At 34.6% G+C, this 26,951-nt stretch overlaps 1 protein-coding gene across 2 annotated transcripts in view; it reads left to right on the top strand.

Moving 5' to 3' along the window:
* Nucleotides 1-26,951, top strand: part of AGMO (alkylglycerol monooxygenase) — a 373,312-nt gene that overhangs the window by 201,309 nt on the left and 145,052 nt on the right. For both annotated transcript variants that reach the window (XM_060020429.1, XM_060020430.1), the window contains 7 exons: nucleotides 920-986; nucleotides 3,192-3,257; nucleotides 3,345-3,424; nucleotides 7,042-7,176; nucleotides 8,639-8,755; nucleotides 21,514-21,596; nucleotides 22,317-22,422. In XM_060020429.1, the coding sequence (XP_059876412.1) occupies nucleotides 920-986; nucleotides 3,192-3,257; nucleotides 3,345-3,424; nucleotides 7,042-7,176; nucleotides 8,639-8,755; nucleotides 21,514-21,596; nucleotides 22,317-22,422 (654 nt within the window). The remainder of the gene's footprint in view (nucleotides 1-919; nucleotides 987-3,191; nucleotides 3,258-3,344; nucleotides 3,425-7,041; nucleotides 7,177-8,638; nucleotides 8,756-21,513; nucleotides 21,597-22,316; nucleotides 22,423-26,951) is intronic.

A 26,951-nucleotide genomic window follows, 5' to 3' on the forward strand; every position in this document is an offset into this window, starting at 1 on the left:
GATGGAAGAAAGAATAATGTAATTGAGATGAAAAGCGTTCCCACATTGTCCAATATTAACTGTATGACATAATGGATATCTTAAATATGGCCTGCTGTTCTAATTTATGGTAACTACCTGGTTTCTACACTCTTTAGAGTGTGCAGACTCTGGCATAGGGGGTTCTTACTGAGAAATGTTGAGAGAGAACATTAGAGAATAATAGACGCTATTTTAAAGGGTCTTTAATTCCAAAAAAGCCCCTTTACATATTTGACTTTGAATCGTGCCTCAGAAATGGACTGGAAGATGGGGCATCTACAGTAAGAGAACATTTAGGAGTCTATTTGAATAAGCAAGGATCACCGTAATGCAACTGCAATACTAAGTTACTGCATGACTGATTATTGGGTGAAACCAACTCCAGAAAACGAATATAATACTGGGTTTCCCTTTGCCTAGTTATGCTCTGTTAACATAAGTCATCAAAGACATAGCTGATGGGTGAAGAACATAAAATGACATGAAACTTAAAGAAGTATGCCTTGGCAATAGTAGCATCTAAATACATTAACATTTGTAATCCTCAGAACATTATTATGTAGATACTATTATTTCCATTTTAAAGATAAGGAATCTGACTTATAAAAAGCTTAAGTAATTTCCCCCAGTACCACATAATAATAAATAGAGGATTCAGGGACTGAACTGAGGCAGTCAGTTCACTACTCTTAACCTCACTACTCTACTATATTGTCTCTTAGAATATCGTGATGAGCTAATTGTTATCTTTATATGAACACCAGAAGATAGAGAACCTTCTTAGGACTCTAATGCCAACCGTGGAATTAGCAATATTTCTTAATCCATATGGGATTTTAATGTGAGTATCTAAATATTATATATAATTTAATAACTATGTTCCTTTTCTTTTAAACAGGTCATCGATAACCTTGGTCCTTTGGAACTGATTCTTAATACTCCTAGCCATCATAGGGTTCATCATGGTGAGGAAATTCGATCTCTTCTTTCATTCCTTCCTCATTTCTTGAAAAATGACATTATTATTTTGTATCACTTCAGCACAATTACCCAACCTAGTCACCACACACTGCAAATAGGCATTTGCTTCTTCCTTCGTACCTGGACAAACTTCATCTATAAAGAAAGGACTGGAGGAAAACAAAACAAAACAAAATCCTCTCCATAGCTGACTTTTGAATTTCCTTTTTGCTTAGCTCTCCTCAGATGTAATGGAAAAAGGAGTTAACCAGCTGAGGGGGTACACACTTCATATTGTGAGGAGCTTGTTGAAAGTTACTCCTTGACCCCATGCTGAGGGTCATTCCTGTATACAGTCATAGTGTCTTGGTCTTAAAAACTGTTGGTATTTAAGGAAAGCCTAATAAACAACACTTCACTTTCTGCCTAAATTCTGTGAACAAACTCAACATACACTGCTTTTTCCTGACAAAGAAAAAAAATCCCATGTGACCAGTGCCTAAGGTTTAAAGACACTAGCTTAAGAAACAACAGAAGTATTTACATTTGCTCACCAAAAGACCTGTAAAGAGTGTGCATATTGACATTATTTGTATTAGGTAATAGGAAAAAAAGATATAATTCGCATGTTTGTCAGCAATAGAACAGATACACTGTAGACTATTCATGTAGTGGAGAACTACATCGCAATGAAAATGTCCAACCTATTATAACATGTAATGGCATGAATAAATCTCACAAATGCCATTTTGAGAGACAGAAGCTAGTAAGAAAATAATATATATTATTGTTCTGTTTTTATAAGTTTCCAGGCATCACAGGCGGTAGTACTGGCACACGTCAGGCCTGCCTTCCCAAGGTGGGCAGGTCCCTTTCCCTGGGACAGGGAGCAGAGCAGAAGCACAAGCTCCTCCAGGTGGGGAGAGGCTGGGGTCCTGCTGCACATGTGCAGTTTCCCCTTCCAAACTCCACAGTCATACCTCCACCACAGGGAATTATTACTGAGTTGGTACAGAGGTCAAGAGCATTATGCTCTTGCTGTTCCCTCCATATTAAAGGAAACACAAGGACTGGAGAAAAACATGTCCACATTGAAAAAGAAATAGTTGCTAGTTTCCTGTTTGGCCTTAGAGCACCTTCGCATGCGTGTTGCCTTATATCAGGCATTCTCAGCCTCTGCACTATTAACATTTTGGACCAGATACTTCTTCACTTGGGAATGTGGGGAGAGCGTGCAGGCTGCCCTGTGTATTATAAGATGTTGGTCTCTACGTATTAGATGCTAATAGTATCCCCTCCCAGTTATGACTCTTAACAGTGTCTCCAGACATTGCCACATATTCCCTGAGGTTCAAAGTGCTCCCTCACCCAACTGGGAGCCACTGTTTAGCCTACGTGTGGCAATGAGTTGGTGGATCTGTGTAGCCAGCCCCACTCTACTTTTGTACCAGGGGAGAATTTTCCTTGTACCTTTACATTCATGTGTACATTTGCATGTACAGAAGATGTGTAAAGAAATGAGGACACGTGGAGACAGTTGAATTTATTGGAGTAGTGGCTTGGTGGATTAATATTCTTTTTCCTTTGATTTACAATCATGTGGATATGATTGTGTTTATTTAATTTTTTTAAATTAGTAAACTATGTCCAACTCTTTAAATTTAAACTATTATTTATTTGGGGCATTAAAATATCATGTATGTTATGAGTCAATGAATATAATCAAAGGTAACTTAATTTTTACTTATGTCTTTTGTGATGAAAAAAATAGGAAAGTCTTACTGTAAGTGGAAAATTTTCTTCCTGGAAAAGAGGCAGTGAAAAGGTGTAAAGATCACATCAAAAAAAAAATGCATATATTATTGATATTTATCTTATTTCATATTGCCTTTTGTTCTGGACCATTTAATTTTTAATTATTACTTTTTAATAGTCCTAAAAAAAAAGAATTACTTAGAATTATCCCAGATTTTTAAAGACCAGAAAAATTGTGAACGATGCTTTTTTAGAAATCTGGGATAATTCTAAATATCTATGGCTTTAAGGAAGTCTTTGCTCTTTTTAGTAAAATCAGTTGGAAAATAAATACTCAGTTTACTAGCAAATAAAGTCTAGTGTTGTCAGTGAAAAGATATTTTTAGGAATATCATTGTTTCAAAAAGTATAACTTCCATTTTCAAAAATTTTTTTTTAAATATTTTGTCTCATAGGCAGAAATCGTTATTGCATAGACAAAAATTTTGCCGGAACTCTTATTATATGGGATAGAATTTTTGGTAAGTAAAAACTATGAGCATTTAAAAAATTAAATTAGCTCCTTCATTCACAGAAAGTCAATCATATCATTATTGTTTATCTTCCAGGAACATTTGAGGCAGAAAAGGAAAAAGTTGTATATGGTCTAACACATCCCATTAATTCATTTGAACCTTTCAAGGTGCAGGTAATGTACTTGGTTTTATTTCTTCTGAATTGATTCCATCCTTTTATAAATTTTATATTTGAAAGAAAAATCAGCTGTTGAAAGGTGGAAGCACATTACACTAGCCTTAAAAAATATATATTTTAACTGTAAAAGAATTTAGAAATAACTCTGGCACTCAAAGCCTTGAATCAAATTGGGCAGAATACATTTGAAAACAATTCATTGTAAGAATTTTAAAATATGTCTGTTACCTAGAATTAAAAGAAATAGCTCTTTAGCAAACATACCCTTTCTCAGAATAGACCTGAAATATATTCATGTATTCAGAAGGAGCGGTAGTAAAATGTATAATTAAGGCTGATCCCAGAGTAAGAAAAATATTTGCTTCAAGCCTGCATGACTCTGGTTAGAAATTCAGGGTGAGGCCTTTGCCCTCCTCTTCTTGGACGGAGGTGTCAGGAGCTATTACGGGTTGGTTAGGTTTGCACGTTGCCTCACCTGCTAAGACTTGTTGCCCTGGACCAGTTTTCTGTCAGACATGTGGTATTGGTTGTTTGCTGGTCTCAATGGTTGGCACTAGAGAAATAAGGAATGTCTGTGAAGCTCTGATCCGTCAGTAGCAGAGCACCGCAGACACTCCCAGGGGTCGGGACTAATAAATGAGAAAAAGATAAAAATGCTTGAAAAAATGAAGAGATCAGTCAATGACAGCTCTGTCCAGGGGACTGGATATACAGCATTCAGAAAGGGAAGAAAGTACAGGTTCATGTTGGGTCTGCTTTTCAAAGCTACTTCTTCAAGGTTTTTAAAGAAAGTTACAGTAACAAAATAAATGGACATTTATTGAACTTTTACTATGTGCAGGACATTGCTAACAGCACACATGTTTAATTTAACCATTACTAAAACCTTATAAGGTAGTGGTTCTTTTTAACCTCAGTTTTTTGGTGGATGAAACTGAGGTTCTCAGGATTTAAATAATTCCCCCGCCTAAACACAGTTTGTCAGATGCTAACCTAAGTAGGGTGGGTTGAAGGCCAAGCCCCAAACTTGATTAACTCAATTTTCAAGTGAAAGGCATTTTTATGTCTCTGTTCAGAAGAGAAAAGTTGATTATTTCTCTTCTTTCTTCTCAACTAGTGGCATTTCTTTCTCTGTCTTTGGTTCTCTTTCTTTTGGTTAGGCATTACGAAGAATATGATTTTTTTCAGGAGAATCCAGGTACTTCCTTAATAATAAACATTTCTAGGTACGTTCTTGATAGAACTGAAATCAGTTTCAAGATAATACATTGAGAGCCACTTCTTCACTGGGCGTGGTCTTGTCTTCATAATGTAGAGATTAAGAAGGAAATACAGCTTGGTCCCTGCCCTCTAGGAGAGAGCCTTTCAAACTTAATGTGCATATGAATCATGGGAGGATCTTATTAAAGTAGGGTTCAGTAGGTCTGAAATCTGGCCAAGATACTGTGTTTCTAACAAGCTCCCAGGAGATGCCGACACTGCTGGTTCATGGCAATCCTTTAGCTAGCAAGGCTTTGGAGTATACACACATGGAGGAAAAGGGGTTCATATTTGAGATACAATAAGAAGTTGAAAACTGCATCACATGAGCTGCACAAGGAGTTGGATGATTAGGATTTGGAGACACAGTATTCAGTCATAGGTCTTTATGAGCTGCTGCTAAATCTGCCCTCATGTAAACATTGCCTTTAGCATAATAGTTGTCACAACTGTGTCTAAGTTTTAGTCTCCTACATACTCACTTATATTGTAAGAAATATCAAATCAGCGAGTTGTAATAATTAGGAGTTCCTAAACCTACAAAATCACGTATTTACTTTCACTTGTATTCCTTTATATTAGCTAAATTTCTCAACCTCCCATCAGAGGCATCAAAAGCACCTTAGGATTGCCCCTGTTAGATGGAGAGGATTTTTTCCCCTTTGACACTAGGTATAGACCATTCATTTTGCTTCCCTTTGGAGTCCAAGAGTTTCAGGGCATTGGAAAACAAGTAAGTGAGAAAGTACTCCTTATTTAAAAGCCCTGTATTCTCATGGTTTGTGTCTAGAATGATAGCAGTAAATTTTCAGTCAGGTTTTTCTTTTTTTTTTTTTTTTTTTGGTGGTGTTGTGTCTTCGTTGCTGCGCGCAGGCTTTCTCTCGTTGTATCGAGTGGGGGCTGCTCTTCACTGTGGTGCGCGGGCTTCTCATTGCGGTGGCTTCTCTTGTTGCAGAGCACGGGCTCTAGGCGCACAGGCTTCAGTAGTTGCAGCACGTGGGCTCAGTAGTTGTGACATGCAGGCCCTAGAGCGCATGGGCTTCAGTAGTTGTGGCACATGGGCTCGGTAGTTGTGGCGTGTGGGTTCTAGGGCATGCGGGCTTCAGTAGTTGTGGCGCATGGGCTTAGTTGCTCTGCGGCATGTGGGATGTCCCCAGACCAGGGATCAAACCTGTGTTCCCTGCATTGGCAGGTGGATTCTTAACCACTCTGCCACCAGGGAAGTCTTGTACTCAGTTTTTAAAATAACAAAACAGGTAAGTATATTAATGCGTGTTGTAACATTAATTTTCTATGTTATTATTATTGCAAATCCTCAGGATAAGTTTCCATCTAACATTTCCTTTTTCTTTAAAATCTGCTCAGCTAAATCCTACATTGTTGCTTAATTGCTTCAGATTCCTTATTATAATATTTCAAGTAATTTTAAAAACAATTTTTATAATACTAGCAGTTTAAATTCTGTAAGAGATAGTGAAAATACCAATGAGACCACAAATTCTGATAGAGCCATAACTTCTTTCTACATTAATTTATCACTACATGTATAATAGAACTCATTTCGAGTCAACAGCTGATGCCCAATATCTAGGATTATTTTTAATCCTATGATACATTTTTATAATATATATGATATGTATAGCTATTTATCCTAATAGCCAGTATTTGTTGAGTCCTTGTCATGTGTGGGCATACTTTTAACTTTATACATATCAAATGTGTGTTATTTAAAGAATGTGAATTCCTGCTATAAGCCTCAAGGTAAACTTCTGACTCAGCAAACTTTTCCTATTACAGAATGTGGTCTATCTATTTAATCCTCAGAGGTCTACCATCAGAAATGGTTTTGAACATTTTTTCTTAAAATGAGGTGTTTGTCTGTAATTCAATACATTAAATAAAAGATTATTTTAAAAATATATAACAGATATGCAATATTTGTATGATTCCATGTTCAACTTTAAAAACCATTTAGCGAGATGTGGCTGTCGAGTGCACAGGCTGCTAGTTAAATCCATTGGAAGCAAATTCTCTGAACTCACTTTTTATTCTTTGCTAATTTTCTAAACGATTGCCCTATTATTAAATTTCCTGTTTATAATTTTGTGGAGCTTCAGAAATATTGACAAGAACACATTTAAATGTAAACGTATGCAGAATGCATAGAATGAATTTCAATTTATAATGCAATTGCATATTAATCAATATTAGCAAATTATACATAACCTATATATTAAAGAATAATTTGTAAGTTACATTAAACAATAAAATAAAATCCATGATTTAATGTATTTAATCTTTTTTGTTATGGTCTTTTCTTATCTTAAATAGACTATATTTTTATTCTTCTAGTTCCACCATTTACTTACCATATGGACTACATTCTGGGCCACACCTGGATCCTTCAATAAGTTTTCTGTCATATTTAAAGGACCAGGATGGGGTCCAGGTAAACCAAGACTTGGACTGATTGAAGAAATTCCAGAGGTAAATAAAGTTCATGAATTCGATGATGGCAAAGATTAATTTCATATTGTCAGGTCTACAGCCGGCCTGTAATGCATGCTGACTTCATGCAAATCTGAAAAAAGATGTTCCCTTAGGCAGATACAGCCCTGTAATGTGTAAATTAATAAGTGGACACCACCTAGGGGCCATTAAGAGGGGTGCCTTCTCCCAGACTGACACTGCCTCTTACTAGGGAGCATGGTTTGGGGCAGAGCAGCAGAGGCTGGTTTTCTTGGCTCAAACCCACAGCCGAGAGCCTTTGTGTAGTGCAGAAACCACACAGACACTTATGGATCCGTCACAGGCTTAGAGAAGATTCAGTCGAGCCTTCATTTTGTCCATGAAAAACTGAGGTCTCCAGAATAAAAGGTCTAAAGTCATACCGAAATGATGTGGTTATTAGATTAGATTACAACTTTATTCATTTCATAGTGGCGTAGTAGCATTAAATACAGAAATCCCATGAAAAACTAAAAATAAACAAGGTAGAGGTTTAAAACACTGAAAATCAAATGAAAAATACAGTTTCAATATGGAATTTCTCTTATGAAATGGAGGAAAAGGAATTTCTTTCCAATCATTTAGGATATGTATTGAGATTGCTTATCAAAATAACTGTCATTGATAGTAATATAGAAACAATAAGCTACTGTTGATTTGAAAGATAATTATGAGTATAAAAATTAGCCAGTATTCAAGAAAATGAAATATGTTTTATTTGAATATTGTTATTTTTCAAAAATCCTGATCTGAATAAGGATATTTTCTCATCCACTTATGAAAGCTGCTGTGTTGGAATTTCCAGACACTTGGTTATGTTCACAGTTAGTTATATAACAATGATCTGACTTGATATAAGTGAAAATAATTTGCTTATTTCAGCTCCAGAAAGTCTAGTCAGCTACAGTTCATTTATTATTTTCCTTTTTTGCAATAGATAATTCAAAGTGAATGTTTTAAAATCATATCGATGCCTAAATCTGCATTATAAGGATAGGATTATATTATTTCTGGGAAACTGTAGTTTGGGAAAGCTGTTTTCAATAAGACAGTATTTGCCTTTGAAGCATGAATATCTACACTATCCCAAATCACCTTCCATTTTCTCTTTTGCTATACTTCGATGTATAATCGTGGACATATTTTCATATTTCATATTACATGTTCATTTTGCTTATGTTAATCATCAGTATCAATTCTTACAGTGCTCTATATAAAGCAGAGTAGATCAGAATCATAATGCTTCTGAAATGAAAAACAAGTCTCCTAATTTTTACATTTTTTCTATCCAAAGTAATAAACGTTAGAGTCATTTCGAGGATTAAAAAAGATAGCAAAACCTTTCATTTCTTTTTGCATATCTCCTCTTCACTTAGTGTGAATTTCAATGTGAGAGATAAGGGAACAATATAATGGAAAGGCTTCTTTCTTATCTTCCTAGGTCAAGGGGGAAGAAGTTCCCTTCTCATCAGCAGCATCTCGGCTATTAAAGACATATGCAGTTGTACAGTTTGCTCTGATACTAACATTTTATGAAGAGACCTATACAGATAAAGCTGTAAGTGGTGCTCATTTTAAATAGAGTGTGAAAAAGTTATCTGTCACTTTGAAGATGAAAATAAGCTCTATTATAGCTGTGCTCTATTCTTTTCTGTAATAATCTTTGAATTTTGGCAATGTCTCACATTTAAACAGGTAAACTGATTCTTCTAGAATTAATTTAATTAATGTAAGTTAATTAATTGTATCCAAAGTGTTGTGTATAAGATGTCCATCAAATGGTATATAATTGATCTAAAATATAAGTAGGAAATGATTTGTCACAAATAAATTCTTCAACAATAAAAAGAAGTATTTCAGAAGCTAGAATTAAATGTGTTGGGGAAAGCAGACTTTATAGCAATTTCAACATGCTTATCTTCAATTAAAGAATACCCTGATAACTTGAGTTTAGGGGGTTTGCAATGTACAGTTAACTTCATTTATTTTGTCCTTTCTAAATATTTGAAATATTCCTGAAGCACAAGAGCACTGGACCAGGGTTTAGAATCTGGATTCTGATTCAGGCATTACCACCTGGGGAATCATTTTTTGGCAACATGAGAATACCCTCACTGCCTATATTTTGGAGAAAACAAAAATAGCATAATGTATGTAAAAATGCACTGTAAACCATAAAAAGATTAAAAACAGAGGTATTTTTAAATATTTGCTTTGTTTCACAGATTTATTCATATTATATTCTTCCAAAAAGGATTTAAAATAGTTCAAAGAGGTACATAAATTATAGTAAAGTAACTAACTTGGAAGTAGGTGAAATTGAAAATAGGGTGACAGAAGAATGAAAAATCAGTATCTCACTTTGTTACCAAGATAGTATGTACCTCATGAAAGAACCTCACTGAGTCAGGGATGTTGAGGCCTCACATAGCAGCACTGTATGAGTAATGTTTACGCTCTAAAGGAACAGGGAAAGCGGACTTCCATTTCTAGCAAAATGGTGGGTTAAATACACCTACTTCTTTTTAAGGCATATCAAACACCTAAAATTGCTGGACAAAATGTAATTTTTAAGAAAAACCTTTAAATACACTGCATAGATGAGTAGGCAAAAAATTGAGGTACTCCTTAGAGGCTAAAAATGTTGAGAAAATGCAAATCCAATGAGGTGCTCTTCCTGACAGCTATCCCAGGCACTGAAAAATCTCTGTTGATCAAGACCTTAAGGGACTCGAAACAAAGCTGAGAGCCTACGTGGGTGGAAAGTCAGTTAAAAAACTTCAAGTAAAACAACTGAAAGCAAAAGAAATACTCTCAGCAAGGGGAGGGGGAGGAGGATGAGAAAAAGAAACGTAAAAAGGAAACTTACCCATACTGGACTTGGCTTTGAGGAGGCAGAAAAAAGCCTTCTCTGAGAATTTTTGACTACAAACCACCTCTCACTCAGATATGGATCCAGGATTTACACTAACCATTGATTTATAAACCTAAACTAAGTGTGTAGTCTCAGATTAGGACTCATGTTTAAAAGACCCATGCAAATCATGCTTAGAGCAATCCCCTCAAACTCAGGTCTCAGCATAGTCCCCCCAGGTAATGTCTCAGTGATGATGAACTGAGAGATAAAAAGCACAGAAACACACTAGGAGAAAGCCACTATGACAAAGCATTAACAGAAACAACAAGCGACAGAATTATACCCTCAAAAAAAAAACAGATTTTGAAAATAAAATCAATTAAAAGATAAATTAAGTAAATTTAATATATTTGAAAAAGCAAAAGTTGAAATTAAAAAGAAATTAGAAATTATGGAAAATCAAGAAACAATGATGAAACACATTTAGAAATAATCAAATTAGACTTCTAGAACACAAAAATATAATGGACATAAGGAAGTCAATGACTTCGTTGGCAGTTTAAAGACAACTAAAGCGAGAATTAGTACATTAAAAGAGCAAAAAAAGTATCCATTATACAGTGTGAACAGACAATGATATTAAAAAACATAACAGAAGTTATCTTTAGACATAAAAAATAGTGTGAAAAAGTCTAAGATAATACAAGAATCTAGAAAAAATGCAGATGAATACAAATAGGATTAGTAGGCAGTGAATTCAAAAAAGATAAATTACCTTTTTCAAAGATTAAGAAAGCGCTATTGAAAGATGTCAGTCTGTCCATGAAAGCTCCGTAATAGAAGTTAATAAATGATATACACAGAAAAATTAGTCTAAGTTTTTTAAAATAATTTTAATATATAAAGCCTATGGAATTATATTTAATAATTAGATACCATTGTAAAAATCACAGTATATTCTATTGGAACAATTCTAAGTATTCCATATGACTCGCACAGTGAGTTCTATAAATAAGTCTACTCAAAATAGGTCACTGAGTGTATTAAGAAGGACTCTTTGGTTGTATATGACAGAAATTCAACTTAGAGTGAATTTATTAACTCATACAACTGAAGAGTCTGGGGTTTTTCTTCTTTAGGCAGTGCTGGATCCAGTGAGTCAAGTAACTTCATCAGGAATCTTCTCATTCTTTTCTGCAGTTATGCATTTCTCAAAGCAGATTCTCCTACAGGCTCTCAACCTTCATGGTAGCAAGATGGTTACCAGCAGCTCTAGCTTTAAATACTTCCACACAAGGAACTCCAGAAGTGAAAGTTCCAAGTTGGAGTCTGATGTTATGGGTGGGTTCATCTGGGTATCACTGAACCCATCAAAGTGATCAAGCCTGGATCACAGACCATTTAATCTATCAATGCGAGGACAGGGCCAGTGATAGGAAGGCTTGAAAGACATATTGAGATGATAGTTTCTGGAAAAAAGGAATTAGACTCAAGTAGGCAAAAATAACAAATGTTAGATTTATATGAATCCTTCTCACTCCTAAATACTATGTGATTTGAACTTCTTTTCAAAGAATATTCTTTGAACACTCATAAATGTTTAGTAACATAATAAACCTTCCTGTAGGATATCATTTTAAAGTATCTATGATATGAGTGTCCATTAGATATCTTCTGTTCTAAGAAACAGATTATCCAATTAAATGTGGCTTAAGTATAACTGAAAATTCAGAGGTGAGTATTTCCAGGATTGATTAGTTCAGCAATTCAAACATGTGGAGTTTCCAAAAAGGCTTCTCTACAGTTCTCTGGGCTTTCATCATCATAATTACAGCAACTCAAGGCATCATGTCCTCACACTGTGACCAAAGGCAGCAAGTTCAGTTCTCCTAGAGCATCTTGTAAATTTCACTTAAGAAGGAGGGGAAAAAAGTCCCAGAGTATTTCTCAGCAAATGTCCTTTCATGTCTCATTGCTCAGGACTGATTTACATGCCCACACTGAAAGAATAACTAACACTAGTTCATGAATTAACCATGAATGAATTATACCAAGCATAATTCATGCCCTGGGGATAAAGGGTTCACTTTGCCTCTGAGTACATCCCTTTCTTATACCTGGACAAAATCAGCATAGTATTAGTATAGAAGATATAGGGGATATTTTCTGGTTGGGCAAATAGCAGTGTATGTCACAGTGTGTCCTGCTAAATAAAATAGGTTTACAAGATGTCTATAGAGACTATTGGATAATATATTGAAGAAAGCCATTTCAATTTTAAACATTATTTAAAGTCTTTAACGATTGGTATTGTCCATATGTATTTGTGTTTTTAGCATTTAAAATTAATAACCCCAAATTGCTACACATAGTGACTCCAATTTTGGACACTAGACAAGTTCACATGTTCTCTCTGCGCAAGTACAATTTTTTTTTTTTAAACTACAGAAAAACTCATTCCTGATCATAGGAGAAAACAATGATTTAAATTCTGGTTTCCATTTTGTGGACTGAAAAAAAGAAATAGGATATGATGTGACCAGAAATGCTTTGAAAACATCATGGAAGAATATATAATGGCTTATTATTTGCTGGCTCATACATGTACTACAACTAATGTCACCAATTCCAAATTGTAGCAGGTTCATTTGTCTTTAGCTTCAAAAGAGACAAAGTTTGAACCCAAGAATTTCTTTCAGGAGCAAATCTTTCTTAAAAGCAGCATGGATTACATCACTCTTAGCAGTGCACAAGTAGATGTCAAACTACCATAATGGTTAGACTTATTAATTGCTTAACCTAAGGTCTCATAATCATGTCTTCAAGTATTACATAATTAACCCATCACTGATTACTTTGTTAAACTACTTTGTTATTTTAATTTGTTCACCTAAGTTATGATTAAAATATGCCTGCGTTAATAGAGTTTAGATAATTGAATAACACCAGAAGAAAAGCTATATCATCTACATCTAAATATCTAACTCTTGATATACTGATCAATACTGAGTACAGTTTGCATTATTGAATTTTTTTTAGTTGTACTAAATACAGTCTCAAAGTAAATTAACCTAATTCATAGAAATAAAAATGAAAATTTACCCATTTTGATTCTGAAGTAGAGGCCTTTATATTAAGCTCACCAAGAGAATTTGAAGGTCTAGGCATGTGTGAGTGCTTCTTGGGTTAAAATGTAGCCAGACAGGGTGTATGTTAAAATATGTAACTCATAGCATGGTTTTCACAAGATTTTTCCACTGTCGTAAAAAAACTATATGAGAAACTCATGTAGATATGTCGACAAAGAGAAATATCAAGTGATGAAATCCTTTTCAAATTAAAATTAGAGTTGGAGACAGCTTCATCCCTGACACAAATTAATTTTGAAAAGTGCATTTGCTTGTTTCCCACACATGTTTTTCTTTGCTAAAAACATGCTGTACAAATAGGAAAAAAGCTTGCTTATTTGCAAAATTCTATAGTTTCTTTCTAGTCTCAGGGATGTTTAAAAGCATCTGAAGACATTAAAATCCAACAGCAATATTTTTTTTCCAGATTCACTGTAGCCAATAATCACATAGAAAAGTTGTGGCTGACGTGTAATTGTGGACCCTGCTGTAGTCCCACAGCCTTTTCTGTTTATGCGTTTACCAGAGTAGATAAATACTTACTTGTTTAATGTGTGCAAGTTCTGTATAAATAACTTTGGGAGTCAAAATAGCAATTTGATGGCCACCAAAAAGGTGGAAAAGGCACACTTCTTTCTTACTGAAACTTGCAATGTATACATTTAAATATATAGTGTTTAGTTTAGTTATATGACCCACAGTATTTTATGTTGATTTTAGTTTAGTAATGCTTGGGAAATCAATTCCTCAGCTGCCAGGGTCCACCTCATGGGGTAATATCATGAATACGGGCTTGAAATGGAAATATGGACGCACTAGCATGTTTCCAAAGTAAAACTGTAAAGGCAATGCTATCCTTTTCAATAATAGACACACTCAAAACAGTTTGAATATTTAACAGGGTCTTATAATAGAATATATAATAAAGTTACTGTAGATATGTCTAACCCAGATTATTTGGTGATATATTTCAATATGAGGCATCTGAGAATATCCAATATAAATTTGGAAACAGGTTTTTATAGTCTTAAATTCCCCTGGTTGCTGTACCCTGTAAAACATTATGGGCACTAAAATTTTGTAACCAATGCTTTCATATTGACATGTTTTAATAGACCCTTAGAAAAATCAATATATTTAGTGGTACTCTCATAACAGAGAGTGTCGCTTGCACAATTTAGATCTAACTTAGGTCCTACGTGAAACCTCTCAAGTCAGTATTCAGCACATACTGTTTTCTTCCAGTGCAGCCCACTGGGATTTAATTTAATTTCCTAAAGTTCTTAGGTGGTAACTGAAGTAATATGAAAAAAGAAATGTGAGCTAAATTGAGCATCAATTATAATTTAAATCCATGAAATGAATGTAATAAATGTGTATTAGTAAAGGAAGGATATTAACCAAAGCTACCTGTCTAATAAGCATAGACTTTGGGAACTTAGAAAAGTGATCACTGTGAATTCCTGTGAAAAATCTATTTTTGTCCACTATATTGAAATATAATAAAGTGGGAAATTGAACATTTAAAAATGCCATTTGCATCAAATAATGAAATATTAACTGTGAAGTTAAATATATCTTCATACTATTAGTACTGTCTCAAAATTTGTTTAGCATCAGGCAGCTCTTTTAAAAGCTATCATATAATAAATACAACCAACCATGAACTGCTTATAATTTGAATTAAGATCTCATTTTGACTTATTAAAAATATGTAAAAATTAGATACTTTAATTCAGCTTTGGAAACTCAAAATCTCAATGCACAGTTTTTTTTTATATCCTTATTGGAGTATAATTGCTTTGCAATGTTGTGTTTCTGCTGTACAACAAAGTGAATCAGCTATAAGTATACATATATCCCCACATCCCCTCCCTCTGGAGCCTCCCTCCCACCCTTCTATCCCACTCCTCTAGGTCATCACAAAGCACTGAGCTGATCTCACTGTGCTATGCAGCAGCTTCCCACTAGCCATCCATTTTACATTTGGTAGTGTATATATGTCACTGCTACTCTCTCACTTCGTCCCAGCTTCCCCTTACCCCTGTGTCCTCAAGTCCATTCTCTACATCTGCATCTTTATTCTTCCCCTGCCACTAGGTTCATCAGTACCAAATTTTTAGATTCCATATATGTGCATTAGCATACAGTATTTGTTTTTCTCTTTCTGACTTATTTCACTCTGTATGACAGACTCTAGGTCCATCCACCTCATTACAAATAACTCAATTTAATTCCTTTATATGGCTGAGTAATATTCCATTGTATATATGTCAATGCACAGATTTCTCTACCCAATGCCCAGTGAATCATGAGGCTGTCCAGTCTGGCTGATGGGAACTTGTACTCTAGCTGGCCCTGTTGTGAGCTCTGGGCATTGCAAGCTCTAGTCCTTTTCTAACCTTTGATAGTCTCCTCACATGTATGAGCTGATATACGAGACTTGATGGGCACCCGCTGCAGATGAATAGAGTTCTGTCTATGCAGCTCTCTCCTCTTTGGTACTCTCTTCCAAATAATAGCCTCCCTGACTTCTCCCAAATCCCAGCTCCATCTCCTCAAATCAGGGAGTCCACCAGGCCCCTCTGAGTTCCCTCTGTGTGGCAGCATAGAAACTCTCTCAAGGTAGTAACCTGGAGCAATAGTGAGGGGTCATGTCATTTGTATCCCATTTCCCTGGGATCACTGACCTTTGTTGCCTGGTGTCCAGGGTCTTGAAAACAATTGTTTCAGATATGTTGTTTTGCTTTGTTTTGTTTTGTTTTCAAGTGGGAGGGAAAATCAATCCTTGTTTCTCTATTTAGTTGGGTGCACATTTATTATTAACAGAATGGAATCATAGATTGAAATATGACTACAACATAACTATTCTTCAAGTTATGTTACTTAAAGTTTTTAAAATAAAATTTTTTGCTTTTATTTCTTACACATTTTTGTAGAAACTCACTATTCCATACCAATTCAGTGCTTCTGAACTATATATTTGTTATACATTTTAGGCAATATATTTTCACCTTTGATATATTTATTTAGTTTGCTTCTTGTTTGAAATTATAGAAAATGTTCATTCTAATTATATTTCCTTATGTATGCTTCAACAGTAACCAAACATTCTGAAAATATTGGAAAAAAATATAGTCAATACTGTTATACATTTTTTAAAAAACAGGATCTTATTTCAATATAGATTCTTGAGATCCATATAGAATTACAAATTGCTTTATATCACCTTGAGTTCTGTTCCTGTGTCTATGTTGTAATACTGGGAAGCATCTTCAAGCCTTAGGTTTCAGCACAAGGTATCTAAAAGGAGCCATCAGAGTCACAGGGACGATGAGGTAGCAGAGCAAGTGTGCCCCAAACCAGATTTTCTGCCTTCACATCAGAGGTTACAGACACTTAAGTATTAGGAAAATTTTGACCTTATTTTACAGATGTTTGGGAAGGTGAACATTTTGAGTCAAAATAATGACTTTAGTAGATCTTTTCCAAAAATCCTAAAAATGCACAACCCTGATACAGTAAAATCAAGACATTTTCATTTCTAAATCCTTATAATAAAACTATGGAAAATATTATCAAATTACCTCTGACAATACACAAAGTTCTTTAAAAAAGAATGCATACAGACACTTACTATTATTTTAGGACATAGTGTATGGGTCTGATATTTCCCTTTGTGAGATTTGTCGGGTGGGAAAACATGAAAGGTAATTATGTTGATCACCAGAATTTTTCTGTGGAATAGTAAGAGGGTGATATCCCCATTCGAGAAGAAAAAGGCTTTCTTCTTTATATACCTGTGGGCAAAGGGAGGACTTCTCACACCTTCATTAATTGTTTAAGCAACATTGCATCAAACATGTAATTGTAATTTTTGAGTTCCTATGTAGTTAACGTTGCCTCATGAGTATTTTTTCTCATCTACTTAAAGTTGCAGGGATGTTTGCTTTTTTCAAGCATAAAAATTTGGACAGCAATTCCCACACTGAGAAACCTATGGAAATAAGAGCTACCAAACTGCTTGGGATTTGAAAGATAATTTTAAAGGAGGCAAATTAATTCCTTGCTTCATAAGCTTTTTATAGTTATGGACCTTCTCATTTTTTGTGATAAAGACTTATAATATATTCAAAGCCTAATTTAGAATAATTCCATTTTAGCACTTTAGGACAGCAATATCTTACATGAAAGATATACTAGCAGTGAATGGTGTAAAATGGTAGTAAACCCAATGAAAAATGAAATTGTACTGTTATAAAAAAATTAACAAGCTTCATGTCATTTCACATCTTGTTTAAAAGACAGGAGGCTAAGTATTTACAGGGGTCAAAGTCTAAAGTCTATTCTGTTTTTCCCTCCTTTGTTTTTTTTTTTTTTTTTTTTTTTTTTTTTTTGTGGTACGCGGGCCTCTCACGGCCTGTCCCGCTGCGGAGCACAGGCTCAGCGGCCATGGCTCACGGGCCCAGCTGCTCCGCGGCATGTGGGATCTTCCCGGACCAGGGCACGAACCCGTGTCCCCTGCATCGGCAGGCGTACTCTCAACCACTGCGCCACCAGGGAAGCCCTATTTTTCCCTCCATTTTGCTCTAGTGTAGCTGGACTATGGTCCTACCAGCACGGATTAAAGTAGTGTGATTTCTAGGCAGGGATTTTGTCTTTCTTGCTCACTCTCTTAAACTCCTATTTACCACAGCTCTAGCAAATGCTCAATACATATTCATGGAATGAATGTGCAGAAGTCAGAGAAGATCAACTGATTAGCCTATCAAAGGATGTAATATGGAAAAACTTAACAGTTTCATAGGAAAATGGACTCTAAAGGAAGCATGTGTTCAATATTGGATTTCTTCTTCTGCTAATCTTAGTTTCCTTTAAACTCAAACAGTTTTAGGACAGTTTTGTTCTTTAAGAAATTAAACACAGAAATATTAAAGTATTTAATGTTTTAAATATTTAACACAAGCATTTAGTATATTAAATTATTAAATAATTTTAATTTTAAGGACTAGAATACTGATATTAAATTAAATATTAATGTGATATTAAATTATTTATTAAGCCAATTAGAATTATATTAAAGGTATGAATAATAAACACAAATGTAAAATAATTCAATAATTCAGTCAGTCATTCAAAAACCATATTAGCTACTATGTGCTGGGCAGTGTCCTAGGTACTTGGGATATAATAGTGAATAAAAAGATAAAACCTCTCTTAGGGAGTGAGAGAAGACAGACAACACAGCTAGAGAATGAACAAACAAGCAAATGTATAAGTGTATGGGCGTGATAAGTTGTATGGAGGAAAATACAACAGAATAAGGTTATAGAGCATTGTGGAGAAGTACTATTTTATACAGGATGAACAAGGGCATGCAGTAGTTACCTGAATGGAATGAAGGAATAAGGGTCACTGTGGGAAGTCATTTCAAGCCTAAGAGACAGATGAAACAGATTTGAATGGGAAGGATGTTTGTCATATTCAAGGAAGAGCAAAATTTCTGATGTCACATAAGAATGAAAGACAGAAATGATTCAGGAATTATATGATAATAGTGGGTATGTTGTGTAGAGGCCAGAGTAAGGACTCTGAGCTTTATTCTTACTGAGATTTCAAGCTCCTGGGGGATTTAGAACATAAGAATGATATAATATGACTTAGTTTAAAACTAATGACTTAGTGTTAAAGAGATAGCTCTGGCTACATACCAGGGGAGGGAAGCCAGGATAGGTGGACACACAATTTAGAATCAGAGAGACCAGTTAGGAGGGTATTTTAATATAGTAGAGATAATGTTGGGGGTGAAACATGGTATTTTTTGTGTGTGCTGTTTGTAGCAAATATCTTTATTCTGGATGTGTTTCAAATATAGTGCTGATGTATTAGAAGTAGACAGTGAGAGAAAGAGTCAAGGATGAGTTATGGGTTTTGGGCTTGAGCAAATGAAAAACTGTGGGTACCATCCCTAAAACGAAGAGAAGTGGGGAGCGTGTGGTGTGGAGAAGGAAATCAAATACAGGGTTTTAGGCAGGCTAAGTTTCAGATGTGTAATAGCCAAGTAGAAGCTTCACTAGGCAGCCAGATAGCTGTATTAAGTTGGTTTTCACTCAGACACCATTAGCCAGGAAGCAATTTGTGGAGAGAGGAGTTCTTTATTCTTTTCTGTCCAGGTATCATAAATTCCCTAACCAAAACAAAAAATATATTTTGTCCTGTCTCTGAATTTCCTATGATATTTGAAAGAGCTAATAAACCTTTTATTTGTGCTTCCTTAACTTATTGTAATTAATTAAGATTAGCCTAAGAGCCATTTAGAAAATTAGTATAGCCTGAATATAATAACAATGATAATCATCATATCACGGATTGACTTCTTACTTTATGCCAAGCACTCTTCTAAGTACTTTATTATAGTATTTGCCAAACTCATATTTTATTTCAGATGTACTGAACACATAAGAGAGGCTTAGAAATGCTGAACAATTTTACTGGTTACATGGCTAATAGGTTCAAATAATTTCAAGCGCTGCATTCTTATAGAGCATTTAAAATCATGCTATAGGTTTGGGGCACAAATCATTTCTCCCTTCCATATTAATTTTTCCCTAAAAGATCAAAAAGAAGCAATAATGATGTAAGAAGCATTTTTCTTTAGAGACAAAATAGTTCCCCTAAGCAAACATTAATCTACTCAAGCACACCTAGTTACCTCTACCACCAAGAAAATATTTTTCTGGTGTGTTTTTTGTTTTGTTTTGTTTTTGTTTTTGTTTTTCTGCTTTACTGTCCCAAAGCAGCCACCATGGAATTCCACATACCCAAATAGTACTCTCCTGCTCTCCATTCAAACGTTCTGGAGTTCACTGAACTCCTTATCCTATATCTGATATCCAGCACTGTCTCCATATTCCTAAACATTCTGACACTTTTTATTCAGTTTTTTGACCACTCAACAATACTCTTCTACTAAACTATTGTCCTGGAGGGTTAAAGCCCCTTGGCAATTCTGGGTGCCATTGTAGGCATTTAGAAAGTAACTAGGGAGGTGTAAAAAGTTGGCCATGAGAGACAGCGCTGATTTAGAAGATGATACGGAACTGAGATATTGGATGTGAGCAGCAATTGCAATTGGTAACAAACATTTGTTTATAACTTTGGACAGATGCTACTTAGTTGTAGGTGTGTATATTAGTTAGTAATGACTTGAAATTACCTCTAGTTATTTCAGGAAAAAGAAAAAAGAGAGAGCGTTCAATCACTATTTTAGCCAACATAAAACAACCTTCGGTGTTCTCATAAAGGTGAAACATAAATACCATCAGTGAGTAGGGAGATCGTCCATTGGCTGTGCGTCTAACTCCTTGCTTTTACTGATCCACTCTCAATCTGAAGTGGTAACCATCTGGCCCTAACATGAGCTATGTTACTTCAGTATAGATCTCTGCTTCTGCCCCCTTTAAGTTTGTTGCTCATATGTGTTCTACCATTGTCACACTTAAGGGTCAGGTAGGTCTGTTTCGAATTTCAGAGGCATCATTTATTTCTGTGTGATGTTGGAAAAGTTACTTCATCTTTTGATTCCAGCTTTGTTTTTTCACATATGAAGCATATATGATGATACCTACTCTGCAAGTTTGTTGGGAATATGAAAAGAATTAGCATGTGTGAAACACATAGCATGGAAGCTATAAAATAGTAGATGCTCAATAAATATTATTAATAAATTTTTACATGTAAACAAAATGCATAATTAATTTATAATTATAACAAAGAAATATGTGGTTTTTGTTACTAATTCAAAAAAGGACCCTTGACATGTACAGAGGAACATACAGATTTCATCAAATAAAAATGTGAGTGGATGTGCATAATTTCTTTCATGTATGTGTTTGCACTCATAACACATTCTCCTTTAAATATTTTCTTTATTAAAGACACCTTTGGGTTTGAAACCACGAAGAATTGGTGATATTAAAAATAACCATTGAAATGTGATATTTGTTCATAAAAATGTAAGTGATTTCTCCATATGTGGAGGCGTGTTTCAAAGAATTACGAAAGCCAAAACATCAAAGGAGAATTATTAGAAAGAACACTTTAAGCAAAACATCATTAGAATTGTCTAATTCATTCTCCAAGTGTCCAACAAGATAACTAAATGACATTAGGAAAACCAAAATGTTCTCTGCATATTCAACCTTCTTGAAAAATGTCAGTAACAAATGGTATAACAAAATAAAATTGAGTCTGTTATTGTCAGCTTTAAATTCTGATGCTCCTTTGGATGACTCATCTAAAGATCCATTGGTCTCTGTGTTTGTTTGACAGGTACTATCACAGGTCACTCTCCTTCTGAGGGCTTGCTTCATTATCCTGACTTTGACCTCCATTGGATTTCTTCTGGATCAAAAGTAAGAAATGAAATTCTTTCATTTTATGTAACTTTATAATGTGGTTTTAAAAATATATGTGAAATTTTGAAATTCAGCAAATGTTTGTTATTAAAAAAATAAAGTTGAAACTACAAATTCACACCTTCATTTTAAATGAGACAGAGTAGTGGTTTGTCTGGTTTTAAATCAAAGGTCCATTTTAAATCTAAGCCCTTTAAGTGAAATTTAGGTTTTTCAAGTATATTAAGAAAACTTATAAAATATAGTGATTAAGTCAGCAAAACATAGAGTATAACTCTGAGTATGTAATAAAACCTAAAAGTTATTTATTTTTCCTTTGCTATTGAACAGTTCAGAATATACACCTAAGTGTATATATAGTTGTCTCTCGGTATTGGCAAGAGATTGGTTCCAGGACCTAGCCCCGCCCACCCCCATACCAAAATCTGCAGATGCTCAAGTCCCTTATGTAAAATGGCATAGTAGGGTTTCCCTGGTGGCGCAGTGGTTGAGAGTCCGCCTGCCGATGCAGGGGACACGGGTTCGTGCCCTGGTCCGGGAAGATCCCACATGCCGTGGAACGGCTGGGCCCGTGAGCCATGGCCGCTGAGCCTGCGCGTCCGGAGTCTGTGCTCCGCAACGGGAGAGGCCACAACAGTGAGGCCCGCGTACCGCAAACAAAACAAAACAAAACAAAACAAAATAAAGCTAATGCATGTAAATGACATTTTATTTCAGACCTAAGGCAGCTGTTCTGGAAACTTTCCGTTGCTTGGTGTTCCTAATGCTGTGTAGATTGGGTCATCTGAAGTCTTTCATCCCTTCTTTGTCATTTGCTTTTGAGGTAAGATATTTGCTTTAGGTAGCTATAGCAGGATTAAACATCTGTTGCATATTTAATTCATTCATTCAACAATGTTTTTGTCTATTTATTTTGTGACTAGTATTTGTGGGAAATTTTTACCCATTCACTTACTTGCCAGTACTTATTTGTTTTGTCACCTTGAGCTAGTTAATATTGTTGAGTCTCAGTTTTTTGGTCTCTAAATTTGGATTGATACTATTAACCTTCATAAAGTGGTTGGACAAATTGCATTGCATGATGTTTATAAAGAAAGTAGGCCATGTAGTTGTTTCTCAACAAGTGGTAGAAGTGACTTTACAAAAAGTTCTTGGCAGAGTCTCTGCCATTTGAGATTTTTCTTTTTAGGCTGTTAAAGTGAAAATTGTGACTAGGATGTTTTGTTAATTACTTACGAGAGTTAATAATTCTATAGAAATAAAATCATTAATGTAATTGAGATTTTTCTACAACTGAAAAATATGTTTAATTTGACCTGTTAGGATTAAAACTTATCTTCCAAGAACACTGAACTTTTGCATTCATATTTATGATTTTGAATCTTAGATAACTGTTAAAAAACATAATTCTCATCACTATTGTTTTAATGGACATGGTTTTATTCTTTTAAATCAAGGGTTATATTGTTTAACTTTGGTGCTGAGCAACCCGCCAACATCCTCGGAATGTGCATTGTGTAACCTTATTTAAGCATGAAACATAGATGCTAATATTCTCTCCAGTGTTAATGGAAAACTGAAAGAGACACTTTCATAATTGTGTAATAATTATAAGTTGGGACAGACGCTTTGGAAGACAATTCAGTGATACTTAGCAAATTACAGATACTCATACCCTTTGACGCAGCATTCCACTCCAAGGAATTTGTGCTACACAAATGATAACGCTCACACGTGTGCAAACTGATGTATATGCAAAGTTAGTCATTTGTAATGGAATGACTGAAAACAACCTAATAGCCATTAATAGGGAAGTGCTTAAATTTTGTGGTTCACTCACAAAGTAGAATATGCATTTACCAATGGAAAGAGCAAAGTTTTTAATACCAGTATGGAGCATTTATAAAAAATACATATATATTTGATCTTGCTGCATCATGTGTGTATATATTAAACAGAGAGAGAGAGAGAGGGGAAAAGAGAGAAAGAGAAAGAAAGAATAAAACTTGAAACAGGAGAATCTGTGAAGTATGCTACCATACAAGGCATATAAGTATAAAAATGAAGAAGGGGAGTTATATGCATATAAATGTACAAATATTTTTACATGTATGTAAATGTATACAGAAATATAAACAAGATCCTTACACGTGGTTGCCTGTGGGAAAGTGAATTGTGTGACTAGAAGAAAAGAATAGGGGGAAGATTCTTCATTAAGTTAATATTTTTTGGTACCTTAAAATTTCTGAACCATGTAAATATATTTCCAATTTTTAAAAAATCTAAATTAAAAAAAATGAAATATTAAATCTTAGTACCAGGATCTTGGATATCATCTAATCTAACATATATATTTAAATAGGCATTAAATAAAGTTAATATGTCTACATGTATTTTGTTTCTTGAGGTTACAACCTAAAATCAAAATAAAGAAGCATAAATTGTACATGTTTAATGAAGTTTAGTAATATAAATGCAAAAAAAACCCCTTAAAAATAAAAAAAAACATAGCATTATCACATTTTATATGAGGGAAGGCCTTCTAATTAGAGGCATGAAGGAGAGTAATTCCATTTAATGAACCTACTCTTGGGTATATTGTGGTAGTTTATCTTAAATGCTCCAGAACAAAGAGAGAATGTAGGTTCTTTAAGTTGTCCATGTTGCAAACGTGAAAAGGAATAGTTACAAAAAACACTGGGGTTTGTGGTGGTGGGATAGTGAAGGGCAGTGTAGTGTGTCCAGCTTTTGAGGGTGATGAACTCTAGGGGTGAAATGCTATCTGTTTACTTAAATTAGTCAGTAGGTGAAAGCGAATGTTAGGACTTGAGCTTTGAAGCCATATTGTCTGAATTTGATTCCTGGATCAGGAACTTACTTTCGGCGTGTCCTTGGGCAGTTATTTGATCACTTAAATATTCTTGGCCTTAACTTCCTCATCTGTAAAGGAATAAACTAATAATGTCTATCAAATAGGGTTTTGAGAATTAAATGAGATAATCTATGTAAGAGATTTAGTACAGTGCTTAACACATAGTACATGCTTAATAAATGTTAGGTGCTATTATTATTATTTTATATGAGCTTAAGGGTCCCTTGAAATAATTTTTTGGCTTGCCACGAGATCCAAAAGTCAAGTTTGGGAACTACTGACATGGGGTTGGGAAGGAGAAACAATGTTGAACGTAATGTTATGGTAATGGATTCTTAGCCTGACACTCACTTTTTTGGACATTGGACTCTGCCTCAGGTCGTTCACCTGTAAAATAGGTTTAACGAGAGCTAATATGCATAGAGCTCATACTATGTTCTAAAAGACTTACCTGCATTATTTCGTTTAGTCTTCATATCAAACTTTTGATGTGATTAGTATTCTTATTTTCATAATGGAAAACTGAGTAACAGGTTGAATCACTTGTTTGAATTCACATAGGTAATATGCAAACAAGTCAGGATACAGCAAAGGCAGTCTGACACCATAGCTCTTGATCACTAAGCAACGTTTTCTTCCATGTATTGATAGCAGTACTCACCTACCTCAAGGGGTTTAGATGAAATTTCAGATGCAGTGTAACAAAAGTACCTTGAAAAATGTGGAGAGCTAAAAGGTCTTATCCATTTAGCTGCAAAGTGCTCTGAAAAGACTAATAGTTTGAATAAGTTACCTCTGAATTATCTTTGGTTTATGATTCAAGGAGGGGAGGACCATGGCCAAATCTTTCAAGCTGCTTACCTGTTCTTTCCAGAAAGGCACACACATGGCCAATTCTTCAAGAACAGATATTGCCTGTGATTTGCCACTAAAACGTTTCCTTAAAGTGGTATAATAATGATGTCTACTCCATGTGGCTTGGTGGAAAAATTAAATGACACAAAGGAAGAACATAGGAAGCACTTGATACATTTTAATTATCATTATTCATATTACTATTATTACTGCTATTATTGTTGTTATAAAAAGTATTTGTACTACTATTATCATTATTAAAATATTATTATTATTAGCCACTGAATTTCCGAGGTTAAACCTGAATAAGTCTTCTCTGACCAGAGGTCAATAACTATGTGGTAAAGACTGGGCAAGTATTTTATTATCAACATTTTTACCTGTGAAACAGGCTTTTTTCCACTTCTTTTTAAAGTTCAAAAATTTAAAAATTAAAACCAGTTACCAAATCTTGTTTTCTAATTGTGAATTTCAAATTTGTGTTTTCCTAACATTTTTATTTCTTAGAATTTTATGTAAATCTTTGCCATTTATCAAAGTTTTACTAAAACTGTTCTTTGCACCCCACAAGTTGTACAGAAACCTAATGAATGGCCTCAGTGACTCCATTCAATATGAATTAGGACTGACTGACTAGGAGTGATTATTCTACAAGGATACAGTGTTCTCATCATTTTTCTTTGAATCTATCATTAGAATCAGAGACATTGAAGCAATTAATCCTCTTTTCTTTGTAAATCAATGTTGTATGTATTGCCAACATCAGCTTGTAGCCCGACGACTCTTCTCTGTTTATCTCGAAGGCTGGTTGGAGATTGTCTGTTATATTGCTTTATCATGTAAGCCAAATTCCATAGGTGTGCATGACAACAGTCCTACGTTAAACAAGCGTACTGCTGATCACACCTGTTCAGCTAAAAACACATACACACAAGCACACACAGACTGGAAAATTGACCTTAAATTATTTTTCACTTAGATTATAAAAGAGCTCTTAGGAAGTTACAATTCTGAGTTAGAAATACAAGGTATAATTTGAATCTGATCCTGTGACTTCCATGTGGAAGTTTTATTCCCTTTAGCTTGGATCCACGAGAGCATTAAGTAAGGGTGTGGTGCTCTTGCTATTTATAAATAAAATGTACTGGTATACAAGAGCATAGTTTTCTATATAGTGCATGAAATGATTAGTCCATGCCCTTGTACATTTCTTTTTGGATAGATCAATCAATATCTTGACTGACTCACATACTTTTTAAAAAACTTGCTGTTTTATGTATAAGAAATTTGACAGAAAACCAATCACCTCACTGTTTCATTCACTCATTTCTCACTCACATAAGCAACACATACTTTTTTTTCTGCTGGCTCAGGTACAATTTGTTTTTTCTAAGATCACCTATGAATTTGTGATTGATTTAACTTGCATCAGTAGCTTTAAACGTGTCTAACCTGAAAGACACTTAAAGAAAAGATAGCAAGGTCAAAGATGAATAAATATTTTGATAAGTATATAGGTATATAAGATAACGGGAAATACTTGTTTGCATATATTTTGATACTATATATATTTTGTTTCACATAACTTTTTATTTAATTGAGGAGATAGTTTAGGGTACTGGAAA

The sequence above is a fragment of the Delphinus delphis genome, chromosome 9 (genome assembly GCF_949987515.2).
Source record: "Delphinus delphis chromosome 9, mDelDel1.2, whole genome shotgun sequence".
NCBI lineage: Eukaryota > Metazoa > Chordata > Mammalia > Artiodactyla > Delphinidae > Delphinus > Delphinus delphis.